The sequence below is a fragment of the Pleurodeles waltl genome, chromosome 9 (genome assembly GCF_031143425.1).
Source record: "Pleurodeles waltl isolate 20211129_DDA chromosome 9, aPleWal1.hap1.20221129, whole genome shotgun sequence".
Taxonomy (NCBI): Eukaryota; Metazoa; Chordata; class Amphibia; order Caudata; family Salamandridae; genus Pleurodeles; species Pleurodeles waltl.
In genome coordinates, this window is record NC_090448.1 from 972,729,967 (window position 1) to 972,757,596 (window position 27,630).

At 42.8% G+C, this 27,630-nt stretch overlaps 1 protein-coding gene across 2 annotated transcripts in view; it reads left to right on the top strand.

Annotated features, from left to right (window-relative positions):
* Positions 1-27,630, top strand: part of SPTLC2 (serine palmitoyltransferase long chain base subunit 2) — a 327,100-nt gene that overhangs the window by 164,146 nt on the left and 135,324 nt on the right. For both annotated transcript variants that reach the window (XM_069208404.1, XM_069208403.1), the window contains exons 7-8: positions 12,517-12,622; positions 13,453-13,672. In XM_069208404.1, the coding sequence (XP_069064505.1) occupies positions 12,517-12,622; positions 13,453-13,672 (326 nt within the window). The remainder of the gene's footprint in view (positions 1-12,516; positions 12,623-13,452; positions 13,673-27,630) is intronic.

The following is a 27,630-nucleotide window of genomic DNA, read 5'->3' on the forward strand; positions in this document are numbered from 1 at the left end:
ACCGCTAAGCTGAGGACCATGAACTGAGCACAGGCCATCAAGGGCACCAGTCCTCTAATTCCTTGTCCCCCGCCACAGTGACCAATGAACTGCTTTAGTTTGTTCTCAGCAGCTCATGGCCAAAATGTGAGGGGCAGGATTTAACACTTTGTCCTTAAGCAGTCTTCTACAGATGGGTCTTGCAGATTGTTCAAAAGGGCTATACCCTTCTTTTTCTCCACTCAACCTGACATTCCTCCTGCTCTAGAACAACTTTTGGAAGAGTATCTGTCCATCCTGCTGCAGGATGTACACATTTTGATGTTCAAGGGTGCATAGAGCTAGAACCAGATTTGTAGAAAGGTGGGGGTTGTAATTCCTGCTATTTCCACTTTCTGAAAAAGGACTGGGGATTCAGATCTTTGTTGGACCTCCGACCCTGAACAAGGAACTGAGGAAGGGCAAATTCAAAATGTTTAGATTGGCTCAGATCCAGATGCCCTGGACATGAGATACTGGATGGTGTTGTATGGTTCAGTGTGGGCCAGGAGCATTTTCAGTTTTCTGTCCTCCTCTTCCGTATCACCAGAGTTCCTTTGAGAGGTGAGGGTGGGCACGAAAGTGATGGTGTAGTTTCTGCTTATCTTTGGAGTTTGTGAGCACCTGTATTCTCATACCTCTCATGCTTTCTGAAGGCTGGCTCATCAGTCAGTCATGGAACACTTCCAGACGTCGGTGGAACTCCTAACATTGCGTTGGTGTTTACCTTAAATGAGCCAAAGTACCACCTGATTCTTTCACAAAAGTCTCCAATTAATTGGCATATCCTGGACTCAGAGTGCAAGGCTTTTCTTACAATGTAACTAGTCTGGAACTTTGGACTGAGATCACAATACTGCTGGTTCTATCCTGGATCCCAGAGTGTGTGCCTCTGAGCTTCTTAGCCTCGAAGTGTCCTGTATTTTTCTTGTCATCTATACCAGGTGGCACATTTGAACTTTGCATTGTATCCTAAATTCGTAGTAGGCCCAGTGTACAAGCTGGCTTTCAGACATGTCCTGGTGTCAAGATCTTCTGTGGTGGCTGATCTTCACAATTTCTCCTGTGGCAGGCCATTCTCCCTCCGCCACCAAGAGTTGAAAGTGGTGACGTTGGGGAGTTCATCTGGGGATGAAGATAAGTCTCTTGCCCTCAGCAGAAAGCCACCTCCATATCAACCTACGGAAGCCATGGGCCATCGTTTGACCTTGAAGACTTCATTTTGTCAATATAAGGGAGGCTAGTGCACGTGGTCAGGGAAAACATGACCACCACATGGTATTGCAGCAAGCTGAGAGAAGTGGCGTCCTGCTCCCTGTCACAGAAAGCTCTGCACTTCTGGATGTGGTTGGAACACCAGATCACCTTCCTGATCGCCAACAGCATGGTTGAGTACCTGAATGCCCGAGCAGACGAACAGAGCAGATGTCTGGGAGCTCATAAGTGGCGTCTATATCCCCAGGTTGCACAGGGCGATTTTGAGTAATAAGGAAAGTCCTAGATAGATCTTTTCATCACTGTCAAGAACTTTTAGTGTGATTAGTTTTGTACGTTACAGTTCTCCACAAGGGCAGGTGATACATTCTGGCTTGAATGGAAAAAAGGGACTCCTGTATGGCTTTCCAACCATACCTCTCCTGACCTGAGTACTGGGATCATCAATAAGTCATACTAATTGCCCTCGATAGGCCAGGATAGTATGGTATCCAGAACTCTTGACCATGAGCATCTACCCTGTGAACTGTCTGCCACTTTGGGAGGACTTCCAGCCTAAGTAACAAGGCAGGCTCCTTCACCCAAGTACCACAGATGATACCTCCTGTAGTGGGAGATTGAGCAGCAGCAATTGAATTCATTCAGTATACTGTCTGAAGTAGTGGAGGTCATTGCTGCTGCTAGACACTTCTCCACTAAATTCATTTACGCTCGGACATGATTATAAACTGCTGTAGTGCCGAGACACTGACTCTTACAAAAGAAGCTGTATGAAATCCTTTGATTTGTCTCTAGCCAGCAAGGCCCTGTAATAGGCACTGTAAACTGTTATTTACCTGCCCTTTCAGCTTTATATGTTGGCCAGATCAACGATCCATGTTTAAATCACCTGTTCTGTATCAAACATTTTATAAACCTCATCACATTTCCTCCCAAACAGTTTGTGACGCCTCACTGGGAACTTCACTTGGTCTTGACATTCCTTATATGTAGGCCCTTCGAATCTAGAAATAATGGCTTGCAGTGTCTTCTGACTCTTCAAACTGCCTTCGTCCTAGCGATTATATCATATCATTGTATCACTGAAATGCAGGCTCTTTCAGTGCTACTGCCCTCTAACACCTCCTTTCCACACAAATTGGTGCAGAGGCTCAGATTCCGTTGTTACAGAAGGTTGTGGCTCCCTTCAAGTTGGGCAGTTGATTACTCTTCCATTGTGGTTTTCTCTCTCTCTCAACCCTTGAAAGAACAGAGGCTTCATCGATTGGACCCCAAAGATGCTTTCATTTTTTTTTTTTTACATTGATCATACCAAGGATCTTTAAATGTGCTTTCTGCTTTTTGTGTGATTTTTGTGGAAAAGAAAGGGAAGGCTGTACAGAAAAAATGTGAATCTTCTGCATAGAGGTATCCTACACACTAGCCAAGAAGCAGCCCTCGGAAGGTCTGAAAGCCCCTTACACCAGGGCAAAGGCTGCTACCAGTGCGTTGTCACAAGGAGTGCCTGTCGTGGATATCTGCCAGACACTTTGGTGTCTTTCCATATGTTCCCAAAGTACTACTACCTTGACCACCAGGACTGGTGGGAAGGACGCTTTGCTCTCTCAGTTCTGCAAATACATTTTGGTTTGAGTCCACTCCAGAGACCTTTCATCTTTGGAATATATTTCATTGGTATCTATGATAAGATGAGGAAACTGTGGTTATTCATATCCATGAGAAGGACAATCTGCTTACCTTTGGTAACACTCTTCATGGTGGATGCTCTGTCTAACCACAAACTATTCACTACCCTCCCACCTCCCCGTTCTGTGGAATGGCCACTTTTTAACATCTAAAAAAGTCCCAGGTTAGTAATCATCACACTGTTGCCAACAATTGTTCATGTTCTGCATGTGGGCACAGAAAGGGGAAAGAGGTAATGAAAATGTCAATGCACAGAGATGGTGCTTAAATGAGGCTTTGCGCTGCTACTTCTGGGACGGTATGGAGTCAGTGGAAAGCTTCATGGTGCCACTTGTCCGAACGTGGGAGCGCCGCTACAAAATTCTCTGCATCCATTCTGGCACGGGGGGATATTCTAAGGTGAAGCATCTGTGGTTAGATCCACAACCAAGACTGCTAGCAAAGTTAAATAATTTGTTCTGTTTGGCGATGTTTATTTTTACTACCATGAGGACCAAGAAGACTTCTGCATCTCTCCAAATGAAATGTTGGTCTCCAGCCAGGTGTTGTAGTGTGGTCAGTTTTATGTATCCTTTGCGTGTTAGCTTCAGGCGTTAGGCCTTTGTGCACTTTGCCCTGGATGTATTTTATTCCTTTGCTCGCAGCATAGAGCCTCTGTGCACTTTGCTCTAAATGCTTTTTATTCAGCTTCGTACTGTTATTTTTCAAATAGCCAGTTCTACGGTCTTGTGTTATATTTTATATCACACTGTTTAGCCTACTTCAGCACTGGAGTTTTCAATAACACATTCTTGTTCACTCTGTGCTTCAGTCAAGGATACAGTCTGGTACATTGCCGATAGACGTGGTAGGAGTTTAGTCTTTGGCATTCGTGCGTAGGGACATTTTGTGATCACATTGACATGTTAGTTATAAAAACACGTCCTCATCCTAATACACGCAAGAGGGAGATTCCGACCAGGGAACCACAACTAGACGCTGACTGCCTCGCTGCAGATGCTGAACCAGATCACAGGCCTTTGCTCAGGTATGAGGGTTGATGGCTTCCAGGGGAATCTTAAAGGCAAGTTAGTCGCTTAACATGCTGTGCTCGAAATAGAACTAACAGAGCGAGAATAGAATTCATTAACACCATGATAGCATTATTCTTATGTTTCACTCTCCTCGTGACTATTTCAATCCTACTGTGTTGTATGGTTCTGGTTATTGCGGCTCACGCCTTAATATCTCAAATGCAGTTGTTTTATTAAAACAATCTATAAAACTCAAACTGCCTTTGTCATTTCTATACGAGATCATACTGTAAATGAGAGCTGGTTAGGACCTGAGTGACCACGACTTCCCTGAGAAGTACTAAAGATGTCATGCGCTCGGCTGCCCAATCATCCCTTCCCCTTGGGAGAGATGAGGCACTGCTAGTTAGCCGGAGCAAAACCGGATTTGGGGTGGCAGAGGTCCTTCTAAGTGGGTCAGACTTAGTACCCCACACCAGGAACGATCCTGCTACCTAGAAATCCAGTAGTCTCATTTAGGATAATGAGAGCCCACGCAACAGTGTTTGATGCACCTACTGACTCTTCTGATTTAGCAGCTTGTGGATATTGCCACTGAGATACAGTTCTTGACTTGGAATGACTGGCCTTTATCCAGAGGCACCGCAAATGACTTTAAATCATTCTTTCTTGGGGACTGTGCTGTTTGGCTTACAGGCAGGTAACCAGAGGCAGAACATGAAACCAGAAATGAAGACTCTCATGACTGTGTATGTATTCCTGTTACCTCATGGTTTTAAAAAGGGAACACAGGCTCTTTATCTCAAGAAATCAAACAATTGGATAAATAATGAGAAAGAAATTCTGGAAGGTGGCTTTACATGAAAAGGGATTGGATGTGTGTGTCAGACCTTCATAGACGTTCAGGACGGGTGTTTCCATATTGACTATCTGAGGAATGTTGGAAATCCTGTAGCTTTCTCCAGGAGGGGTATGGATTTTACCTACTTATGCAAGGGTTTAGCTTCTTCAGAAATCTACTTTTTTAAAACAAAAAAAATACTTGTCTCATTTGGTGCCATATAAAGAGATGACAAATTACGGCAGCGTTCTCATGTCAGAGTTAAAATAATTTCTTATTATTCCTGGGATCATTTTGGGTCTGGGTTCGGAATCTATCAAGGCCCTTGACATAACTCTTCTAATACTATGAATGAACTAATAATGATGATACTAATTGTTATGATAATTATATCACAATATGAACGAGGGCTCTACTTGTTTCATATTTTTGAATATTCACTGTTTTGCGTGTGCAGAGGTTCTGTTTCTGAAAGTGCTCACTTTAGGTAAGCTTTTAGATCATGGAATGGCTCTGAATATGCCGGGGTTGCACAATGCTGGACATCTGATTTTTATCTGTGTTTAGGACATATGATTACTCTTTTTGTACTTTAGTTTTTGAAGAAGTCATGTCAATTGTTCTGACAAATGTACTTTTAATCATTCTCTTGATTTCATAAAATTTCACTATAAATAAAATCAGATTCTTGGACAGAAAACTTAATTTAATTGCTCTACACAACTCCCCTAATTTTGAACACAAGTGCTATATCGATGCCGGGATATTGACATTTTACAACCAAATAAACTCTGCGAAATGTTCATCTCTATCCAGACATGTAAATTTTGCTTGCACATGCAAAAGTTAGATTTCCACTTTAAAGGATTTATGCGGATGAAGATATTCATGTCAGAATCTACTCACAAGGGTTAGAAATAGGTGGGAAATAGTTATTCTAGATATGGATTGCCCTGTGAGTTTGAGGACACCCACAATCTGGTTTACATATAGTATTCACCAGCTGTTCTCCATACCCTTCCCAACCTGGAAAAAGTCAACAGTTTGTGCTTGACAAGGAGTATAATGTTTTACATAGTGGCAAGGGAATTTCTCCATTCGGGAGGATAATTTTCCTCTGGAGTGAAAACAATTAAATGTTTCAATAAGTGAATTTTCATTTGTTCTGCAGATTTTTGAATTAGCACATTTATGTATTAGGCACCTGGACATCTAGCCTGCCACTTGCCTGTGACTTCCAATCCCTGCTTTTCCAGCCTGATCCATTGACCCCGCAGCTGCCTGGGTTTTCCTGCCGGGATTTTCACACTCACTGTTCTTCCTGCCAACAGAAGCCCAACCCAGCCCGTGTCCTACTTAATGCAGGCTGCAGAGCGACTGTGCAGAGGACGTATGCAGCAGGCACATGCAGCAGACGTGCTGAATCCACACCTAAGGCAAGTCAGTTTGCGCCCGTCCACGCATGGACCGCACCTAGTGCCATGACTCCTGGCTTTCCCTCCCCTGGAAGATACACCGTTGCCAAGCTCTACACCCTCGAACCCTGATGCTGCAACAAACATTGCCACTACGCTCACCCACGCTCCACATAAGGACCCTTTACCTTCACCCACTGCCATTTCACCTGCCACAGCGCGCACACACACACACCAGACCACCCACCAGCCCCAACCCCAACCCAAACACACCACTAACACCACCTGAACAAAAACACCAACTTTCATTCGCCCTTCTCAACACACGCTCACTATGCAGGCATTCCACTGAATCATGGGACCTTATCACCACCCTTGCACCCAACATAGTCTTCCTCACCGGGACGTAGTTCAACACCACATCTGCCCCTGAAATTACCACAGCGATCTCCGACGGATATAAATTCACTCACCAGGACTGCACCAACTAGCTGGGAGGAGCCATCATCCACAAAGAGACCACACAGTCCACCGACACCACCTCCAGGGAACATCTCATCTTCAAGCTCCACATGGACGACTAAACAACCATCAGAGGCACCCTGGCCTACCGAACCCCAGGCCCGCACTCCAGCATCGCCATTGCAGACTTCATTGTGCCCCTAACCTTAGACTCCAAAGACTATATCTTCCTTGGTGACCTAAAGTTCCACACTGACCCGGACGATGACAACACTGCGCATCTCCTTGACAGTATGAGTAGCCTCGGATTGACCCAGATTATCCATGACCCTACACACCCTGCAGGACACAGGCTGAACCCCATTTTCACCTCCAGCAACCACATCAAATACAGCCATTTTCCAGAACTCCCATGGACCAATCACTCCATCGTCCACTTCAGCATCTCCAGCGCTGTTAGCTCCACCCCCCAAGATGACCAGTGCCTCACACCGGAGGTGGAACAAAATCTCAGAGACCAGTTGGGCGGACGCCATCAACACCTCCAACCCCGCTACCGCCACCAACCTCGAACAGGGAGTGAAAAACTTAAATCCCTGGATCATCAATTGTGCCAACAGCATTGCCCCCATCAGGTGCATCATCCTGAGAAAACCCTCCAAAAAGGCCATCTTGTACATCCGAGAACTCAGAACAGCGAAACAAGACAGCAAACAGCTGAAGAGGAGAAGGCGCACCAGCAAGGACACCTCCGACAGAGCAGCGTTCAAGACCTCCCTCAACCTGTACCACTGCTTGCTGATTGCAATAAAGAAGACAGACCTTGCCACACCCGTCGAAACCAGCGCCAACACCACCAAGGAACTTTTCAACATTGTTAAGGAATTCTCCAACCCGGCTGTCAGCGAAAACATCATCACACCCTCACAGGAGCTGTGTGACAACCTTATCCACTTCTTCCACAAGATTACAACCATATACAGAAACTTCAAACCCCAACCCACACCTACAGACTTCCTCGACAGATACAACACCACCGTAATCGACACAAACCTCCACCATGATATCCAACCACTCGGGAGCTCCCACAGACCCATGCCTGCACTAAATCTTCAACCTTGAAAACCAAAGGATCGGCCAGTAACTCCCCACCCTGTTAAACACCTCTATCAACACTGCAACATTTCCCGACGCCTGGAAAAATGTCAGACCACTATTCAAAAAACCATCCTCTGTCTTGCGTGAACCCAAAAACTACCTGCCAATCTGCCTGCTCCTATTTCCAGTGAAGGTACTGGAAAAGATCATCAACAAGCTACTCGTGAAATACCTGGAGCAGAACCAACTATTCAGTGCTTACCAGTCCAGATTCCGCAGCAATCATAGCACCAAAACTGCCCTGATCATATCCACCGATGACATGCTAACCCTTCTCGACTGAGGACAAACAGCAGCTTTGATCCTCCTTGACCTCTCTGCACTCTTCGACACTGTATCCCACCACATGCTGATCGAAAGGCTCCACCACATCGGCATCCAAGGGGACGCACTCAAATGGATCACCGCCTTCCTCACTGGAAGAACCCAGACGATCTACCTCCCACCTTTTCATCTCTGTACCCAAGGAGATTACCTGTGGTGTCCCCTAGCGCTCACCCCACGCTCTTTAACGCATATATGACCATGCTGGCCAACATCGTCTGATCCCACGGACTCAACATAATTTCCTATGCAGACGACACCCAACTCATCCTCTCACTCACCGACGACCCCGCCACCACCAGAACCCGCTTCCACAGATGCATGACAAGGGCCTGATTGGATGAAGAACAACTGCCTTCAGCTAAACACAGACAAGATGGAAGTACAGATCTTTGACAACAGCAGCAACTCATGGAACGACTCCTGGTGACCATCAGAATTAGGACCCACACCCACTCCCTCCGACCATGCCATAAACCTTAGAATCATCATTGACAACAAGCTCACAATGAAATCGCAGATCAGCGCAGTCTCCTCTGCCTGCTTCCTCACTTTGCATATGCTATGTAAGATCTTCAAGTGGCTACCTCTACCCACGAGATTCACTGTGACACAGACCCTCATCATCAGCTGACTGGACTACGGCAGTACCCTCTGTGTAGAAATCACCACGCACCTCCTACAGAGACTTCAGACCGTACAGAACGCCGCAGCCAGACTCCTCTTCTGCCTTACCTGACTAACCCACATCACACAACACCTCAGGCAACTCCACTGGCTTCCCGTACAGAAGAGATGCCAATTCAAGCTGTTGACCCATGCACACAAGGCTCTACAAAGCCAAGGACCAACGTACATTAACCACTGCCTGAGCCAACCATGGAAGACTACTCTCTGCCTCCCTTTCACTTGCTCTTACTCCCCGCATCTACCGAAGCAGAAGTGGGGGGTGCTCCTTCTCTCACGTTGCGGCAAAAAACGGGAATAGCCTCCCCACACACCTTCGGACCATCACCTCACTTCCGGAATTCCTATTGACCCTCACCACCTGGCTGTTCGAATAAGCCTCCGGGACCTGCATGTCCGTGGATACTGTATCGGATGATAAGAGGTGCTTTATAAATCCTGATTGATTGATGCATTTATAGTCTCTCAGACAAAATTGTTATAAATCAGTGTGCCTAGAAATCTGCTGCTGTAAGAGATTGCCAAGTTTACGTCTTTTAAAACTTGTGAGTTTATTAAAGTCATAAATCTGTACCTGTGGGGTATTGAGACACTCTCTTAAACAATGGGACCCATATTTGTTTTACACTGTCCTTATTTTATTTTGTTTTGTTTAAGTATTCACATATTTTAAATAGCTTTAGGTGAATTATGCTTTTTTTAAATGGGTTTTTAAGTTGTCGATAAAAGTGCACTATGATTTAGAAAAGTTGTAACTTAGTCTTTTTATTTTCTAGATTTTCAAATATTTTTGGGTACCTTGTTTTGCTTTCAAAATAAAATCTGCAATCTTGCTCCTACTCTTCCGCTTACACACGTAGATTAAAGGAGTAGTATGTTTATTGGAGAGAATGTTACTATCACAGCAAAGCCCCCTTAAGAATGCCTCACAAATTCTATTCTAAAATTAGTTTACAAAAGTAAGTTGGCGCCATCTTCATCTTCAGAAATTCTGTCTTATTGCACATAGTTAACATTATGGGCTGTGGTTAATCAACTTTGTTTATAAGAACTACACATGGGAAAACATATTATTTAATTGGTAACGCGCTCAAATACCCAAAAGGGTGACCTGAAGCTGAGTAGAGGAGCTAACACTGCCGCTGTCAGAGAGGAACACCAAAACAATAGAGCCGTGTTTTGAGGTTCTTTTAAAGATAGACATGTCAGTTCATGCATAGCATTAATCGTACAGCGTTAAATGTAATACACTACTTATTGCCATTATTGTCAAGAAAGGGAATGACGCTTTGATATTAATGGTAATATTTTGCTTATTACACAAATGCACTCCAACAAAGACTGTTCTTGCAGCACTTTTGGCAATTGGTGGTTCTGTTGTTTGCCACAAAAAAACTGACATATCAGTAGGTATCTGGTCTGAGTGTAAAGGCTAGTGTGGTTACATCAGATGTGCATTATCATTTTGCAAACTGTTGACAGCCTAATGAAACGGGCTGCATGTCTTATTCCATTTCAGAGTGAACTAAGGTTCCTTCCAATAAAAACAACCATCAAAACTGGCGCATGTAGTGGTAGCTCATCAGCCACAGCTGAAATTGTAATAGAATCTGAAATGTCGATGGGCAGTGCTGACGTCTGTCCATGTATTTTAATCCAGCCCCATTCATGAGGACAGAACAAAACCTCAAAAGTAAAGCATAGCTTTTTGTGCCCACAGTTCATTGAAAACTTCCTTGATAGTTAACATAATATTCAAATATAACTCAGAACAACTGTTTTGTCTCACTTTACTGTTTGCAGTGTGTGTTCTTTTCGAGGAGATAAGCACCCACCTGATCAATTTTCTGCTCTGTACCTTCCACTAACACTTTGTGATCTTTTCTCTCTTTCTATAAAGCAGTCTTGGTTTTCCATAGTTTGCTTATGTCTGTTTTGCATTGTCGATCATGTGTGATGCAATTAAGATGATGACTGTTTTAACTCGTAATTAGTTGCTATCCTTTTGCTATTGACACTTAATAGTTTTTTCTTTGCACCAGCACTTTGGCTTGTACTAACGTGACATGATATTGGAACCAGTGTTTTAGTTTTTTGTTTTAATTTGTTTTTTTTGTTTTTGTTTTTTATGTGCATTGTCGCATGCTGTTTTTATTGTTGGGAAATTGTAATGGTTTTAATTAACCGTAAACAATACGTTATCTATCTATATAATATTTCTCAGAGTTCTTGCTCATCCTCAGTGTCCATCTGCAGTAATCTTAGTTTATTTTACTCTAGTGGATCGTTCAAAACATTCCCACACAGAGCTTTGAACCATCATTGAATCTAATGTTTTCTTAAATGTGATTTGTGCAATTCAAATAAGCAAAGCAGCTAGCTCTATTCCTCCTTTTTAAATGCAAGACTTATTGTATTTGCCAATGCTTGTTATTTTTAGTTATTATGCAGTATGCTTGGTTGTGAATTCAGTGTAAGGTGTTTATATTTAGCTTTTAAAGCTACCCATAAGTTCAGAACCTTTTTTGTTATGGGTAGATACTTCCAGAGGTAATACAGTCAAATCCTATTGTGTCTATTTTGGCATGGCTCCATCGTCTTTTTGCCAAATGTTAAAATTATTTTCATTCTTTTCTACCGCCGCCATCTATTCCTCTGGTCTTTACTTTATAATATTTGCTATCATGTCTTTTCTCCAGATGCTGGTGGATTTAAGGAGTACTTGGTATTTTCAGAAGTGACAATGTAGGCTCTCCCTAGAGGTCCATGAGTTTAGACCTTAGGAGTAAAAGTGTTAGGACTCCATTTCAGTACTGGCTGTGGTAAAACTGTCAGGGCCTAATGTATGGGAATATCCTGTAACACAAATTTACCAGTCATTAAAGCTCTATGCCCAGTAAGGTCTATTACTTTTATAAAATATGGATTCATATAAACCTAGATTAATGCAATAATGGAATGACAGTCTCATAAGAAAACTAGAGGGCTTTAGCCCAAATGCCTAACATGTTATGTTCACACACAGTTTCAACAGATTTTAGTATGCCATAATAAATATTACAGCTGCCATGGAGATCATTCACAAATTGTTTTACTTGTAGTAGTTTACAACACTTGCTGAGATAATTTACGCTGGGAAAACCAATTGTGTTACAGGAGAGCTAAAGGTGTATTTGGATAATACATGTATTTTAAAATGGAGAAAAGGTCTCTAGGGCTGTGAAAAAGAACACAAATAAATGAATACAAATAAATTAAATAAAGGTATGAGTCCTCTTAAACAGTCCAGAGCTTTACTAGGCCAAGCATACTTTGCTTTTATGGTGTAGACTATTGACCTAGACTCCGCCTAGCGTATGCCAAAGTAGGTGTCTACATTTGTCAGTGTGCTTTTGCGGTACATAGTTGATTGTATAGGATTCAGAGAGAGTGGAGAACAGAATCCCACTAACTCTTTCCTCAACATAGACTTTTTAGGCTCAAGCACTGAAAGTCCTGTGTGTAGCTTGTGATGTATCCCATGAGTATTATTTCTGCTTGTTATACTAAGTGTGTTTTATGCATGTGTTGTTTTGTGTTCGATATGTTTAGATCAGACCCCTCCCCCCCCAATGAGATGTAATCTCCAATTGTATGGTAGGTCTTCCAGGGCTGTAATCAGTTTCTAGTCCTTGACTTCTAATAACTTCTCTTTTAGATATGCAGAGCCTGGAAAAATTGCTTAGAGATGCCATTGTTCACGGACAGCCTCGTACACGCAGACCCTGGAAAAAGATCCTTATTGTGGTAGAAGGAATATATAGGTATGAATTATGTAGGTTGGGCACTGTTCTTTGTGTCCTAGAGGATGGACACCAGCCCTCAATTCTTTGATAACGTTTCGGCGGCCACAGGAGCTTCTGATCATGTTTGTTGTGCTTTACAAATTCCCGAAACTACTTTAATGTTATGTCTGTAGATCTCTATGTGGGTTTCAGCTCATGTATTACATATAATTTTTATAGCTGTTATCTGAAACAATAAATGTCGACAGGCCAGCGAGGGGCAATCAACATTATGCATAGTTTAAGCACTGATTATGTGGCAAAGATGTGGTTTACTCTGTGTCAGACTTGTAATCCCAGTAGAGATCCTGCAGACCTCATAAAATATTCCATCAGCGATGCTGTGTATTAGACCAGTAATGTCCTAAAATATACTTTTCACCAGATATCATCTTGTAGATACTTCACTAATTCGCTGCCTCAGATCTGTAAACCAAGCTGTAACATTGCAGGAGATGCTTACATAAGTTCAAATAGCTCATCTTTACAGTAATTATCCCTTGTGTGGTTCTGAAAATACACATTTCATGCCTTGCCGCTACCTATCCGTGCTGGGAAAAGTGCCTGGATTTTATATTACTTTGGGGTTTGCGTTATGGTGCAAAACATGTCATTCACCAGAATGTGTAGCTTTACTTTTCTCTTGGAGCTCAAGAACTTGAACCTGGCTTTATTAGCTCGCCTTGCTCTTTTTTGTTGCACATCTTGTGTTTTGCAAAAGTTGATGTCAGTTAGTGAAATGAGTAGATTTGAGTTACAAATGTAAGTTCTGTAGAATGTACTGAAATTGTATTGTCCTTCTCTATCAGCATGGAAGGTTCCATTGTGCGTCTGCCAGAAGTAGTGGCTCTTAAGAAGAAATACCGGGCCTATCTCTACCTGGATGAGGCCCATAGCATTGGTGCCTTAGGCCCCAGAGGCAGGGGAGTAGTGGACTATTTCGGATTGGACCCAAAAGATGTTGATGTGATGATGGGGACCTTCACCAAGAGCTTTGGAGCTGCTGGGGGATACATTGGCGGAACTAAGGTAAGAATGTAAACGGAGCACTTTATGGTGGGAAAGATGGCTAGTGATGGAAGTACAATCCCCTGTCTGTGTGAAAGTGAGTATGAGGCTGATAGAGATCTGTTTCCTGGCAAGTGTTTGGAAGGAAAGACACAGGACTTTGGTATGAGGTGCAGAGTTGGAAAGGCTGGGTATCGGCAGACTCAGTCCTCTAATGGTGTTAAAAGTAAGTTAGAGTAGGTGAGCATCCTTTCCTAGTGCTTAAGCACATACCTGATAGCCCATATGTGAATGGGAGAATGGATAGCAATAATTTTTATGTCCCACTAAGTATATAGGGATTATCTGTGTCAATGCACATGCTTTTGTAGAGGGAAGGGTTAGTAACGTCAGATAGAGGTTGCTGAACTTCTGCTGGTGGGGTGACCATGCACTCATTTCTACATGATCCGAGGGATGTGCAAGTATTTTCATTGAAGGTGCTGGGTGTAAGACCGTTCCAAACTCCTCTGTCACACAAGGAAAGGGATACCCAGATTGTCTGTTTATGGTAGTGTTCAGAAAAGAAATGTATGCACCACTCTTTGCAGTGCATAAGTAGGTAGGAACAGATGTGCAATCTTGTTATGACAGGGCTTGCTAAATACAGACTAGGCTCTTTTGTGGAAGATCAGACATGCATTCCCTTTAAAGGAGGTGGTGGGTTAAGGATAAAAGCATGTTACAGCTGCTTTTTGGTCACACCAGTAGTGTGCCTTCTTGGGGAGAGTTAAGGACCGAATTGCTTTTCCTTGCAGGATCACACTCTTGGTTGTTCTAAATGTTAAGTGGTTAGACAACGTTTTTTTTGTGAAACTGGATAAGTAAGGGCAATCACATTCCATCATGGTGGGCTGGTAAGGATAGAACAGACATGGTATCTGGTGCTTTAGATTGATTTTTTTAGATAGATTGATTTTAGAGCACTGTACATGGTAGACCTTTCATCTGACGTTGTTTAAGATCTGCAAAAAGAAAAGATGATAGACTGATGCTGAACAGTGTCAAACATTCACCCCAGTCCCAGATATAGGTTTAATTTATCGTTTTTTGCTCACCATGCCACCCCAGTTTGGACCTAGCCATATTCAAATTAGTCTTGACTGTACTCCCCATTTCAAACTGCCAGGCCAGGTCCTACCTGGACCAGAAACAAGCATCCTTGGACTGGTTTCTGGGTACTGCCCCTTATCAGGCAGGCTAGATTGAATCCAGTGACACAGTGAGCAAGGGACCCAGATCTGGGCATACTCTTCCCTCTTAGGGATACAAATACAAAAAGAAGAGATGATGGACGGAATGCTGAACATTGTCAAACATTCACCCCCAGTCACAGATCTGGGTTTAATCCATCACTTTTTTGCTCACTCCTACAGGGGGATTGTTTCTGGTCCGGAGAGGACCTGGCTTGGCAGTTCGGGCTGGACTGTTCCCATGGTGAGCAAGGTCAAGACCGATTTGCATATGGCTGGGTTCAAACTGGGGTGACGTTGCGAGTAAAATAACAATGGATTATTCCATTATTTGCAGAATGCTAATATTCGAGCATGCTCTTGGGTTGAGCACTTTAGCCAGGTTTACCTCTAAGCCGACTCTGTTAAGAGAGTATCTGACTCAAGTTTGCCTGTGTATCCTTTGGATATTGAATTTACAGTAGAAGAAGTCGCAGAGCCAATCTGCAAAAGCCCCATGTTTAAAGGCCCATTTTTTTAAAGCCCCAGGTCCTGATGGGGTTCCTATGGACCTTTATAAACTAGAGGTGGATTGATGGGCACCTATTATTGACAATTTTGCCAATGCTTCTTGTAAGACTGGTATTCCAGAGTCTTGGTGTTCAGCCATTATTGTGCCCATATTCAAAAAAGGTAACAGGGCCTCTCCTAGTTGCTACAGAACCATCCCCCTCATTGATTCTAGTGTAAAAGTAATTGGCAGAGTAGCTCTTGACAGAATCATGTCCTGGTCTACTGAGAATCACATTTTTTCCTATGTCCCAGTACAGTTGTAGAACAGGCCTGGGCACCCAAGGGCAGTGGCTTGTCCTTCATCTGCTAATCCATAAATATACCATAGCAAAACAAATGTCAAGTGTATCTGTCATTTATGGATCTGGCATGTGCTTTGGTAGAGTGGTTGGGTCCAAACTCTGGGAGGTATTAAAATCAAAGGCGTTGCACTTAGACTTGGTGTCCTTTGTAAGAGCTCTCCATACAAATCTGAATACCTCTGTCAGGTTTGGGCCTGATGGTAAATTTGGTGAGTTTTGATCTGAGCCATGGCGTGCGGCAAGGTTGTGTTTTTTTAGGGCCAATTTTGTTTTTATTGTACGTTAACGAGCTGTACTCTTATTTTAGTCAACATGGGAAAGGATATGCCAGCTGTGAACAGGCGGAACATCCCTTCCTCTTATATGCAGATGACTCTGTGCTATTGTCTAGAAGAACACCTGGCGGCCTTCAGCGTCTATTAGATACTTTCGTAAACTTTATGAATGACCTAGGCCTGTTTACGAACTCTGCCAAAACCTTTGTTATGGCTTTTGGTCACAAAAATCTAAAGCTGCGAACCCTCACTTTGTGGGGTGTCCCCAATTCCAGAACTCACAAATTTTCTTATCTGGGATTCGCATTTGACTCCCAGAGGTCTTGGGGGCCTGTGTTTGAAACAAGGGAGACGTAAGCTCTGTAGCTCAATTGGCTTCCCTATTACTTTAGCTTCCAAAATCGGTAATAAGCCTTTCGTGTCCATAGCTGACATTTAGAAAAGGCAGTGCATACTCGTCCTAACTTATGGCTCTGGCTTGTGGGGCCATAAGGCAATTAAGTCCTTACAGCAGTGGTCTCCAAACTTTTTAATGCTGCGCGCCCCCCCCCCCCTCTAGTTGAAAAATAAAAATCATTGTCCCCCCCTTCAGAATTTTTCACAATTGGTTCATAAAAATGACAATGTTTAAATGTGTCTAGACCTACTTAAACATTGCAGTTAAGTACTGTTACCTTTTTCAAAATGCAATAACAAGCTTTTGCTTAAAACAAAGGCGTTATCTGTAGAATGCTTCTTTTGGCCAGTGTCTGGCGCTCCCCCCGGGATCACTTGAGGCTCCCCTAGGGAAGCCTGCCCCCCAGTTTGAAGACCTCTGCCATACAGTATGAGGAGAACTGAGTCTGCAGATGTATCCTAGGAGGCCCGTAGGGTTGCCGACGTACACAGTCCACAAGGAACGTGTGTTGCTCGTGAAATCATTTTGGCGTAGTTGATGTTATGGTGTTCTATCTGGAGTAACCCTGGAGCTATTCTTAAGATGATCATTTTGGATTGCTTATCATGTATCAGGGTCTCTTGTGTTCCTTGGGTAACGTACATCAGAGATACTTGTAACAAGTTAGGCAGACTAGACATATTCTTTCAGTCGGCTAACATTTCTATCAGAGATAAATAAAAAAATTGGCGCAAATTCAGATTTAAGGAGAAGGGAGAAAAAAGAATTGTTGAAGCTTCAAAAAATAGCCAACATGGAGTACCTGTTGGTCCAAACCACATTAAGGCTGGAACCATATTTGGAGCAGGTGCCAAAAACTTGGGCTAGGGTATTACTGGACAGTTTTAGACTAGGTCTGATAAGGAGCCAGTTAGTTTTTTCTTCGAGCCAGTTTGATCCAAATTTTATCATGGTCTTCTCCTGCGATGAGTACTCCCTGCAAACTTTGACACATTTTGTATTTTTTGTAAGTTGTGTTGTTTTACCAAAAGGTTTCTATTCCTCCTTCTCAAAAGAGCCTTGGCTACCAGACAAATAACAGCCCTTCTATTTTTGCAGAATCTTCGTTCTCTGAAAGTGCACCTAGTGGTGGTTTCTGCTCTGAAGTGCGCCATTCAGCATAGACAAACCGTACCGCTGCAGCTGTTTGTTTTTTATTGTAACTATTATAGGATGGTAGTTTGTCGCTGCGCCCTTTGCGAAGTGCAGCTTGTAAATTTTGTGCTAGTTTAGTTGTTTTTACCTATAACTGGTATGGTTTTTATTATCTTGCTTGCACTCTGCACTTTGGATGAAGACATTGGTTCAAGGGCTGTGCAGTTGTCTGAAGCGTAATGTTTTTCTGTGTATGTTATCCATATTTTTCATATTTTCTTATTTTAACATAAGTCTTTTAAAGGTTTTTATGACTATATGCTTTTACGGTGTGTGTTCATGCACCGAATAAAGAGAAATTGAAATGTAATTTAAATTGAATGTTTATAAAATGTGTTTACTCCGTAATTGTTTTAGCTTCTGTATCAACTACAAATAAAATAATGTATTGTCCGAAGTGAGCACAATTCCTAGGCTTATATTTCAGCACGCCTGACATTGACTCAAAATCTGTGAAAAATGTTAGGCCTCAGCTAGCTGGTGTGCCAAAAATATCTGATACTTATCTTTTAGGGAGTAGTTTGTGCCTTAGTCGGTTACAGGTTTTCCTCACCTTTTTGTGAGGAACATGATATGTATTGATATCCCACGCCCTTCAAAGTTATTAAAAAAAAAAAAAAAAAATCAGGATGCAGTTCCTGCTTTTATTAAAGCCAGAGTCAACTAATCACTACATGGTATGTCCCAAACACTCTGTCAATATGTAGAGCTCTTTGACCCATTGGCAGAGACTTCTCAACCAGAGGTGTGCTGTCTCCCAAAAAAAAAATGGTGGAGGAATAGCTTGCTGAACATAGAAATATAGTTATATGGAGCCCTCAATACCGTGTTCTGTTTTTCTTTATTTTGTTTCTGGGGCCATTAAAAAATGTGCTTCCTGGTACACAGGCTAGTTATTGTAGGTCTCTAGCCCTAACCATATTGCACATTCTCCATATCATTTTACTTTTATTGTAGATGAGGTTAATTTATGCTTTAACCCACTGTTTTGCATGACCCACGGGGCCCTGATGGTCCCTGTGAGAATAGTGCCCGAGTAAGAGATTGGAGTGTATACCACCATTCCACTTCAATGTTTCAAAACCACATATTTTTTCCTTTTTTATGATTTTACAAACAAATGCTAAATATTTTGCCTAATGTGCTAAATTTGATTGGGGTAAAAAGTTTCAATTTTTTAGCTTTGGCTTGGAAGGCAGATGGGCTCTTAATATTAGACATGAAGGGTTTTTTATTCGCAGTCTATGAAAGTGCAGTGCATTCCAGCCAAGGTTTTTCTTTGTTTTCATTTTGCATTGATTAATTATCATTGTAACAATGCACATGCAACACGTCGTTTTGTCACTTGGAGCTTTATACCTTTTTCTGCAAAGTCCTATATAACTTTGTCTAATTTACAATACCTATGTGTTTGTTCTCGATTATTCTCCAATATAGGATCTTTAATAGATTCACAGGCTTGAATCATTCCCTATTGTCGAAGTCGAAATCCTACGGTGTAACTAGAAAGCAATACAATGTTATATGCAGCATGTGAGGGCTAGAAAACATAGGGGGTTATTACTACCCTGGCGGCCGGCGGTATGTTGGCGGTAACACCGCCAACAGGCTGGCGGTGTTCCGCCAGCAATTATGACCGTGGCGGAAAAGCCACTGCCATACCGCCAGCCCCTCCACTTTGCCGCCAGGATTCCGCCTGGCGGTCATAATCCCCAGGGCAGCGGTGCATGCACCGCTTCCCTGGGGATTATGAGTCCCGACCGCCGGCCTGTCCATGGCGGTACACACTGCCATGGAAAGGCCGGCGGTAAGGGGACTTGGGGTGCCCCTGCACTGCCCATGCACTTGGCATGGGCAGTGCAGGGGCCCCCAGGCATAGCCCCGTCGCGCATTTCAGTGCCCGAATTTCGGGCAGTGAAATGTGAGACGGGTGCTACTGCACCTGCTGCACATCAGCATTGCCGCCGGCTCTATTATGAGCCAGCTGCAATGTTGATGTGACATTTCCGCTGGGCCAGCGGAAATGTCATAATAGGGAGACAGAAATACCGCCGGCAATGGCGGTATTCTGTCTCCCTCGGCGGTCTTCTGAAAAGACCGCCGAGGTCGTAATGACCCCCATGGTTTAGTGTGCTACACACATCATTTAAAAAGAACCATACTTCAGCCAATCACTGCAGAATCAGGGTAATCACCTCCCTCAGAGGCTACCATACTTTGGATTTTCTACTGCATGTTGTGTGATAGTAGTCCCCATGACCTCTGCTCGGTTTACTTCACAAAAAAGTCTAATTCTCCAGCATTGTATCTTTCATACATTCACTGGTTGAATCATTCTCTGTCATCAGGCTGGGAATCCCAGAACAAATATCAGTACAGTGTTCAAATGGCCATTGACCTCAATAACGGTGTTGATAAGTAGCACATCTACCTCATTTGATGCAACCTGAACTTCAGCCAATGAGGTGGAAGTGGCAGCTTTCCTACTCGCTCTAGTGACTGCCTTAGCTGAGATTTCTACTGCACATTGTTTGAGAAGGCGTCCCCAGGCAGAACTCTTCTCTAACCTTTCTGTAATCTTAATCTGTTTTTCTGCTCTACACAGGGACAGAACAAACCCGACCTTCAGCTTTTAGGTGATCGTAAGTTGCTTTCATGGAAAGGTTTTAATAATTGGGCCAGGGAGACATTTCCAGCTACTAGCTGTCACCATGGCTGACAGCAGAAATCTCTTGTCAAGGCCTGTACTACTTCTGATCAGAAAAGTTTTATACTGATGACCCACGTGAGCAGTGTATTTGTTGTCGTCGTTATACTACACATGCTGTGACATGTGTAGTACCATTCCACCAAGGACCCTAAAGGACAGAGAATGGAAATTGACGTTAAATAGGTTAGAGAAGAAAATATACTTCCCTTCTGAGGGGATGTACTCATCAGGAGATGATTCTATGAAAAGTGCTTCTTCAAACACTTCTGCGAAAGTGGCGCATAAAAGGCATGTAGGGAGCAGTTTCTCTGAGAAATGCTCCAAACATGAAGATCACAAATCTATGCAAAAAAAATCAAACCATCTGGGCCTTCAGTTTGACTTGCAGTATCTACTGGTGACTTTGTCAACAGCGTTACCAGTGTCCCTTATGCCTTCGTTGTTGATGTTGATAGAGTTGACGACCCTGTCAGCAACCAAATTGTTGCCGACATTGAGATCTTTATCGTTATTGTTGATATCGAGAATACCCAATCACCCCTTCCTCCTCTGATGGCAATGAGAGACGCAACAACAATTTAGACAGTAAATTTGGTTCTGTGGTGGCTATATCAGTCAAGGCTACAAATACCTTTGCAGTTCTAGTTCTCTATACCCTACAGATATGGCATGATATCTCGCCATTAATTGATCTCATACTGGAGGAAAAGAAAGAAGTGGCTAAAAATCTTGTCCGAGAAGATGCAGCAATTTCAGCGGCTATGTATGTATCCAATGCAGGTTTGGCAATTGGTGTGGACTACTACCCGCCACTTTCCATCCTGAGGTACTAGAAAATAATTTGTAAATGCTGTTTGATGAAGCCAACTTGTTTGGCAAGCATGTTGATAAAACTTTGCAGAATATGGAAACGGCTACGGATTTGGAAAAATCTATGGAAGTTTGTCGGTTTCGCAGGCAGATTTTATGCTTTTTCATGGATCATAATGTCCAGCCTATAGCAAGGGTTTCCACCAGTGCAGAGGAGAAAGCCATCCATATTACCATGCAAGACAATCTGGAAGATACCAGGGTTATACATCCATTAGAAACAACAGCTAAAACTATGGCAAGTGTTCTGAACAAAAAAGGAACACCTCCCAATCATTCTCCCAGTGAAACCAAACAATTTGTCTGACCTCTTGCAGCTGCCCCCACTAATAACTCTGCCTCAGCAGATGAGGGCAGGGGGGGATTTATTTTTTTGCCCCTGCATAGGAGTCCATAATAGTAGATTGCTAAGTGAGACAGACTGCTCAATCAGGCCATACCTTACGGTGTCTTCAGAAACCTCCTGCGTGCCAGCTGAGGAAGGAGCATCATCTTAGTCTGGGGGAGTTGCAACAAAACGTGATCTTTCTCCTCCTGAAAGGAACTATCAAAGCGGTTCTAAAGGCCCAGAGGAATCAAGAATTCCACTCCAGATTTTTCAAGTGAAAAATAATACAGATCAATGGAGACCTATAGTGGATTTCCAGGAACTCAACAAGCTTTTTAGAAGGCAATCCTTCTGTATGATTGCACTCCAAGACGTTCTCCTAATGCTCCTGGAGTATGACTACTTGACTTCCTTGATTTTCAGGATGCTTATTTTCACATCCCAGTACACTGGAAGCATGTCTGTGCTTTACAGTGGTGAGGAAGCACTACCAATTTAAGATGCTCCCCTTCGACTTCAAGTCAGCGCTGCACATTTTCACTAAATGCCTTGCGCCAGTTGCAGGTTACCTCCGGGGATAGGATTACCAAGTATATCCATACTTGGAGTTGCTCGGCAGACCTCTGTCAAAGGAAGAAATAAATGCTTAGATGGTCGCTGGCTTAACACTCTTCCACAGACTAGTACTTACACTTGACATTGACATGTCCTTCCCATAACCTCACACAAAAGAGCAGTTAGTGGAAGCAATATTGGACACACAAGTGTGAAAAGCTTCCTCCTCAACGAATAGGCCTAGAAAACATCAGACCATAGTAAAGACCTTCTCTGTCAAACAGATTGGCATTGTCTGACAATACTAATCCCTGTTAGGCCTGATGTCCTCATGCATAGGTCTTACACCCTATCACAGGCTTGGAAGGAATCCATCCACCAAGAACTGAACAGCCAATGAGAGCAAATTTAGGGCACATGGGACGATATAGTTTGATTTACGAGATGTTTAAAACAAGCACTAGTATGGTGACAGATCCCTATGAATCTCAATGCTGGACTTCCATTTCATCCTTCATTGGACAGTGTGGGGCTAACAAAAGATAACTTCATGGAAGGCTGGGGAGAATACTTGCTGAAGCTCATGACCAAAGACCTGTGATTAGTTGTGGAAAGGAAGTTCCACATAAATATCCTGGAGCTCTGAGCCAGAAGACTTGGTCTCCAAGTGTTTCTCCTAAAGCTGGCAGGTCAAGCAGCCATCATCAGAACAAACAACACAACATTGATATTTTACATTACCAAACAAGGAAGATCCAGGTCCCGGCCTGTCGGTAGAGGCATAGTTTCTGTGGGACTGGGCCATCACATGGACATTTAGTGGACCGTTTCCCTGGGTGGCAAAATGATCAAGCTGACACACTCAGTTGATTGTTATCAGTCTGTAATGAATGGGACCTCCACCAAGACCAAGTGAATTACATTTTCCACAAATGGGGTCATCCAGTGATGGTTTTGTTTGCCAACTGGTACAACAAAAATGCTAATATTACGCCAGCAAGTTCTGGCAACCAGTTCCAAGGGCAATGCCTTTTCGATCAGATGGCCCAGCGTCTTTACCTTCACTTTTCTACTTTTCCCCTGATCCCTAGAGTAAAAAGGAAAGGAAATACACGCCATTGTACCTGGACTCTCATTACTCCAATCTAGCCTTACCAGTATTGGTTCAAGGAGCTCCTAAACCTTTCAACGCACTCTTCAAAACCGTTGAAGATGCATCCCAAACTACTCTCCTACTACAACTGAGACATTCTGCATCACCATCTTCAGGTACTGAACCTGACAGCATGGTACTGGACAACCTAGAATATGGTCATCTTGAGTTCTCAGCAGAATGTAGAAACATTCTGGCACAGACCGAGTGCAGGCACAAGAACATACAATTCCAAAAGGAAACATTTTTGTGTCAGATGCAACACCAAGGGATTCTATCCAATAACAATAACTCCTTATCTGATACTTCTGTATCTGCTAAGTCTGCAAATGGTACTTTGAGCTATTTGATAATAAGAGTTCCTCTGACAGCAATCTCTGGGGAATGGAAAACAATTCAGCCAAATTTATGAAGAGACTTTTCAGAGTCCAATTCCTGTTACGGTGCCCACCAGTACTTGAGGAATTAAATACTGTCCTGAGCCAACTTTTGTTGCCTTTGACTGAACCCATCCATAAAACAGATTAGAGGTTTCTTTTTTTTTAAATCTTTGCTTCTCTTGGCCTTTACTTCGGTGCAACACATAGGATAAATATTTGGATTTAATGGAAGAGAACTCTATCTTTGTTTAAGTAAGGACAGAGTGATCTTAAGGACCAAACCCAAGTTTATTCTCAAAGTCCCTATTGGACTTTAATCTCCAAGAACGCCTTGTTCTTCTGTTCTTCTTTCCAAATCCAACCACATCTTCCTAGAGGTAGTTGCCCTTGCTTCATATACCCAGGGGCATTAGGTCTTAATAGAAGGAAAGATATTCACTCTACTGGCCAACTGTTTGGGTCCTTTAGCCTTCCAAAAATAGACTGTTCCTTTCCAAACAGGGAACAGCACATTGGTGTCAGCATGCTTCACCTTCTGTTACAACAATGTCTAGCATCCGCTCCAGGGACCAGCAAAATTACATTCCCACCAGGAGCCTGGCTGTAACTTCAGTACTCTACACAAGTGTTCCTTTGTAAGACAACTCCTGTGCACCTACCTGGAAAAGCAGGAACGCATTCATAAAGCAATACGTCTTGATGTGAATGCTGAATCATACTCAGTGGTGAGGCAGGCTGTTCTTCGTAACCTTTTTCATTTAAAGTGAGCCAGTCTGCTTCCTATATTTATTGTGTTTATTATGATTGTCAGGTACTGCTTACTATTTTGATTCAAGCATATGCTTCAAGCAGATCATTTATACGAAAGATCCAGTGCTGGAGAAGAAATGAGTTAAATATCTGTAACTCCAGTTCTCCAGCATTGGTATCTTTGATATATTCATATGACCCTACTCCCCTGTTAGAGGATCAGTTATTATATACTCTGTTCATGCTTGCTTTATGAAATCTGAGCTCTGGTGGCTTCTAGGAGAAGTAGGATTGCTGGCAATACCACCTTATTGACTGAAATGCAGGTTACTTGAGATGAGGTGGATGTGCTATTAACGAAATACTGTTGTTGAGGCCTAGGGCAGTGTTAACACATTTTACTGCTATTTGTTTACTGGGGATTCCAAGCCTGATGGGGAATGATTCAATCATATGAATATATGCAAGATACCAACTCTTGAGAACTAGAGTTAAAGGTAAGTAACTAATTTCACCCTACACTACTTGGATTGCCAATAGACTTACTCTGTTAGAAGTATTTTTTTTACATCAGTTGACTAAACTTTAACTGAGCATCATGCCAGAAACCTCTTAAAAAAAGGCCTCTTTAAGCCGCACGGTACTTGTAGGAAAATAAGACTACATTCAGAAGATCCCTACAATTATTGCATCTACTAATCTACTACCTATACCCGTCCCACAAAGCTAAGGACTTACATTGGTTGCACTTTATATTCAAAGATCTTAAAGGGCAGAGTGGGTAGACTATTAATTTGGCTTTAGAAAGTCTAGAGACATGGAAATTCCAGTTCTGGTAATGTCAATGGGTGTACTTCAGAGTGTACCAAGAAGCATCACAAAAGAGACACATCACAAAGCCAACTGTTCAAACATCTGTTGGAACAAGAACACTCCTCCACCTGCAAGAAAGTTTCAGAAAAGTTACACCAGATGCCTTCTAGAGAGCGAAATCGGCCATCTTAGCGCTCTCATAAGTGCAGAAAAGACACAGATGAATATCAATGTCACAGAGGAATGTCAATGTTTCACAAATAATTGAAGAAAACGTTGTTGATTAGGTAAGTCAGGGGTGTGGAATTTATTAAAATATCTACTTGTCCAGGGGACAGGTTGCTTCTCAAATCTACTTGTCCTGTAAAAAGATCTACTTGTCCCTTTGGTGCCATGTAGTGTGGCGACAAATTATGGCAGCAATCTCATTATGTAAGAGCTCTGATAATAGCCTCTCTGATTATGCCAGGGCTACTACCATAGTAGGGCTTGAATCCTAGCAGTTGCAATCCCTACTGTAGCAATTTCCTTATTTTGCCACCTTTCTGCAGATCTGCATACTGGGGCTGGAGGAAGCAGTAAGCAATAGTTCCAGGGCTGGAATGCCTTTGAGTCTGCAAACCTACTAACCTGCATGTTTTAAAGATTGTCACCAGCTTCTCTAATATTTTCCCATAATAAGAAAGGTTGGACATTTACTCCTGACAATGGCAGAATTAGAACTTCTTCCAGGGTTGGGAAGAAAGTGGCTGGAGGGAAAATGAACTTGCAAATGCTCAATAGATTTTCACATGAGCAAATCTACACATCGTATTTACCCATGCTAAAATACAGTTCACAAATATTTTATAGGGGTACGACATATACCATGGGGGCACTTTTGTGACTTTCTTTAAGAATTTACATGTAGGTAGGTTCAGATTTGCGACTCGCAATTTGCGAGTCGCAAATCCGAATGTAGGATGGTGTCCCTGACACCATCTGTGATTCGCAAGGGCTTCGCAAATGCCCACCTCATGAATAATCATGAGGTGGGTCGCAATTTGCGACCCCCTTGCGAATGGCGGCCCTCACAGGGATGGTGGCCTGCTGAGTACAGCAGACCACCATGTCTGTGACTGCTTTTCAATAAAGCAGTTTTTTTTTTTTTTTTTTAATGCAGCCCGTTTTCCTTAAAGGAAAACGAGATGCATTACAAAACGAAAAATGAAACGGCAGGACCACTGCCTGCTCTGAAAAAATGCTTAGTGACATTCACAATGGGGAAGGGGTCCCATGGGGACCCCTACCCTTTTGCGAAAGTGTTAGCACCCATTTGAAATGGGTGCAAACTGCGATTGGTTTGCGCCCGCGTTCGCGGTCACAAAACAATCCTACATTGCACTGCGTTCGCAATTAGGAAGGGAACACCCCTTCCTAATTGCGAGTCGCAAACCCGTTTTGCGATTCGGTAACCAGGTTACTGAATCGCAAAACTGGGTTTGTGCATCGCAATGTGCTTTTTGCACGTCGCAAACAGCGAAAGTCGCTGTTTGCGACATGCAAAAAGCTACCTACATGTGGGTTTTGGTCCCTTATTAGGTCTGGTGTTAATAAAGACATTTTGTTTTTATTAAACTTCTATTTCTCTCTCTTTCAGCTGGCTTTACTGTGAGTGATCGCATTCTGCTCTTCCACAAGGAGCATATTGGCACACAAAGTAGTTTTGTTCAGTGTCAGGAACTACAGTGGCAATCAGTGACGTAACGAAACTGGAGGGTGCCCCTTTGCAAAGAACATGGAGGAGCCCCCTCTCCAGACTCACTCAGGGCAGGTGCTGTACTGAAGGGGCCCCCTGGAGGGCGGCTGCGGGGCCTTTGTTATGCCACTAGTGGCAACGTGTGCTTTCAGAGTTTAAAAACTTTTGGTTTTTTTTTTGCCAGTGTTTGTTACAATGTTGAGGGCCTGGTAGCTCCCACAACAATAAAGCGTTACAAAAGCCATGTCAACACAAGACACGCATTGATGAAACTAAAAGACTTATAAAAATATGTCAGATCAGTTGGCTTTGTCAGTGTTTGTTTATTTTCATGCTTCCCATAATCGTGTTGAAAATGGTTACACTGATTTTCCATTAGAAATATTTTTGGGAAATACTAGCATGCATTAACACATTTTACTAAATGACACTTAATTTGCATCTAATCAGAGAGCATTCTGGGAGCATTATACTTAGCCTCATAGCCTAAACTTTTCAAACATGTGTATACACTTTTTTTTTTTTTTTTTTGTACTGGAACGAACGTCAGTAGTGAAGTGTGAACTTAAAACATTTATTTACAGCACTCACCCTAATAATGAAGGCTTTCAAATAATGAACCATAAATACAAGTTCGAACAGCATTATCTTTTGGAAACACATTACCTCAACTGCAGAGAGTTCCACTTTCTGTAAACAGGCAGCCAAAGGGTTTGTGCTGCAGAGGGTT